The following is a 2,500-nucleotide window of genomic DNA, read 5'->3' on the forward strand; positions in this document are numbered from 1 at the left end:
CTACGGGTCCAGATGGGATCCGCTCCAGGCTCCTCAAGTCTTCAAAGCTGGAAAAAGTGCCACTGCTGTGGAAAACCTCCTGCGTGGTACCTGTACCAAAGATCATCACCCTAAAGACTTCAACAGCTACAGACCAGCTGCTCTCACTTCACACCTGATGAAGACCCTGGAGCGACTGGTCCTCGTCCATCTCCGCCCTCTGGTGGGTCCTTTTATGGACCCTCTCCCTGCATCAGAGTGGACGACGCCATCATCTTCCTCCTGGACGGATCACTGTCTCACCTGGAGAAGCCTGGAAGCACTGTGAGGATCATGTTCTTTGATTTCTCCAGTGTTTTCAACACTATACAGCCTGCAGTGCTGGGGGACAAGCTGGAGCTGGCAGGGGTGAACCAACACCTCACATCCTGGATCCTGGATCACCTCACTGACCGGCCACAGTATGTGAGGACTCAGGACTACGTGTCGGACACGATAACCTGCAGTACAGTGGCCCACAGGGAACAGTCCTGTTCACCCTGTACACCGCAGACTTCTACCACCAATCAGCTCACTGCCATCTACAGTCTATGATCTAGTAAATTTACAATGTCTTCCCATCTTCAAGGCCCGAGGTGATCTAATGTAAATTGGATCATGTTATTTATCATAATCATAATTATTATTGATGACCAAATTTAACCCAAAACTCATGTTATTGTTGCATAAACACATAATGGTGCCCAAGAATCCAGAATTCACCTCAGATGCATCAAACTAAAGTGACGAAGCTGTTCTGAAGCTGCGAGGACGAGAAAGTTCAGGTGCACAAATTAGACAGTAGAGTAAATAAACATCATCAGCTGTGAGAGGAGCAGCGTCTCAGGTGTCTCCACGTTCACCTGACGACTCATTCAGGAACAACAACAAGGAAGCAGATTAATAATGAACCGAGCCAACAGAGCGTCCACACACACACACACACACACACACATACAGAGAACGAGGAAGCAGATTATTCACTAACTAACCTCCAGCGACACGTAGGAGGAAACAGCCGACCTGTAAACTCACACACACACACACACACACACACACACACACTCAAACAGGTTCTGGACAGGCGTCTCTGTATTTTGGGGAACAGGGACCTGCAGGTTGTTCAGGTTCACATCCTCTGAAACAGTTTGTTGGAAACAGGAAATGAAAAAACTGTGTAACGTGAGACAAACTGAGTCGAGACAACAAAGTGGGTCAGCAGCAGCCGAGCAGAGCCGACCAACGATTCATCAGAAATAACTCTGAGGCGCGAGCCTGTTGGTGGAGGAGGAGCCGTGTGGTCGCTCATCAGGCCGCCTGACCAGAAAAGGTCACAAACATTCATGTTTCTCCATCCAGAGACGGTTTCCGGTCTGTGTCAGAACCACAGCAGCCTGAACCGCCTGACGCCTCCAGTCCAATCAGTCCAATGAAATACAGCAGGTGAAAACTCACAGACGAATAATCAACTTCATGATGAATATAGTTATCAGTTTCTGCAAACTTAAAATGAGCTCATAGTGACTGGACTCAGCAGAACCTCTCTCAGGTTCTCTCTGGTTCTCTCAGGTCCGGAGTGGGCCGGCTGTTGTCAGTGTGATGTGACTCTGAGCTCCAGAACACTGCAGGTTCTTTCTGACCTCCGAGGCCACAGAATCGTATTCAACAGACGACAGAGCGGCTGATGTTTCACTGCAGGGGTTCAGTTCTGACCCAGTTGTCAGATTTTTGTGGTTCTGAACAGACCCTGTTTCAGTTCTGAAGCACCTGAACCATCAAAATGTGCTTCAGGTGCCTCCAGCAAAAGTTCTGATCATGAAACTTTATGTTGATCCTGCAGCTTCACTCGTGTGGTTCTGAAGCGTCTCTGGTGTCGGTGCTGAGAGGAGACACAGATCAGCACCGGAGCGTCTCCATCTTGTTTCAGCTCAGTGTCTGTCTTCTCCTTCTTCACCTCCTTCTTCACCTCCTCCGTCAGCAGCTCCTGTCTGTCCTCAGTTGCTCCCCTGCAGACTGAGACCGGGGAACATGGTGCCTCTTCCTGGTTCGGTTCCATGATGGTAGAAAAATGATTCTTTGTGACAAAATTAGACCCGTCAGTTTTCCATGAAGTCCAGCCTGGTGTCGGACTGAACGTCACCATGGAAACGAGGATCAGAGAGAAACGAATGTTACGTGGATGCTGTCATCAAGCTGTGACATCATTGTGACATCACTGTGACATCACTGTGACATCACTGTGAGATCAGGATTTACTGCAGAATTAGAAGTTAAACTTGTTGTGATGTTGTCATCATTTTAACTCTTGGCTCTCTTCACCTGCTGTGAATCTCTGAGCGTTTCTCGGACCCGGTCCGGCCCGGTCGGCCTGACGGCAGGATGAGCGTCACCAGGAGCGCTATGACATCACTGGTAAACAGGAACAAGTACAGTGGTTTGCTGCCAGTTTGAGAAACTTAAACTGAACTCTAATTCCTGTTTT

At 48.8% G+C, this 2,500-nt stretch overlaps 1 protein-coding gene across 5 annotated transcripts in view; it reads right to left on the reverse strand.

The window, feature by feature from the left end:
- ptpn18 (protein tyrosine phosphatase non-receptor type 18) overlaps positions 1-2,500 on the reverse strand; it is a 16,996-nt gene that overhangs the window by 12,588 nt on the left and 1,908 nt on the right. The window contains exon 1 of one of the 5 annotated variants that reach the window (XM_037103322.1): positions 742-758. The exons of 3 other annotated variants lie outside the window; for them this stretch is intronic. Coding sequence is in view for 1 of the 2 variants with exons in the window: in XM_037103320.1 (XP_036959215.1) it covers positions 155-190 (36 nt within the window). In the remaining variant the exon portion in view is untranslated. Of the gene's footprint in view, positions 1-154; positions 206-741; positions 759-2,500 lie in introns of those variants that run through there. One more of the 5 variants, XM_037103320.1, reaches the window with a different exon arrangement.

The sequence above is a fragment of the Acanthopagrus latus genome, chromosome 7, assembly GCF_904848185.1.
Source record: "Acanthopagrus latus isolate v.2019 chromosome 7, fAcaLat1.1, whole genome shotgun sequence".
NCBI lineage: Eukaryota > Metazoa > Chordata > Actinopteri > Spariformes > Sparidae > Acanthopagrus > Acanthopagrus latus.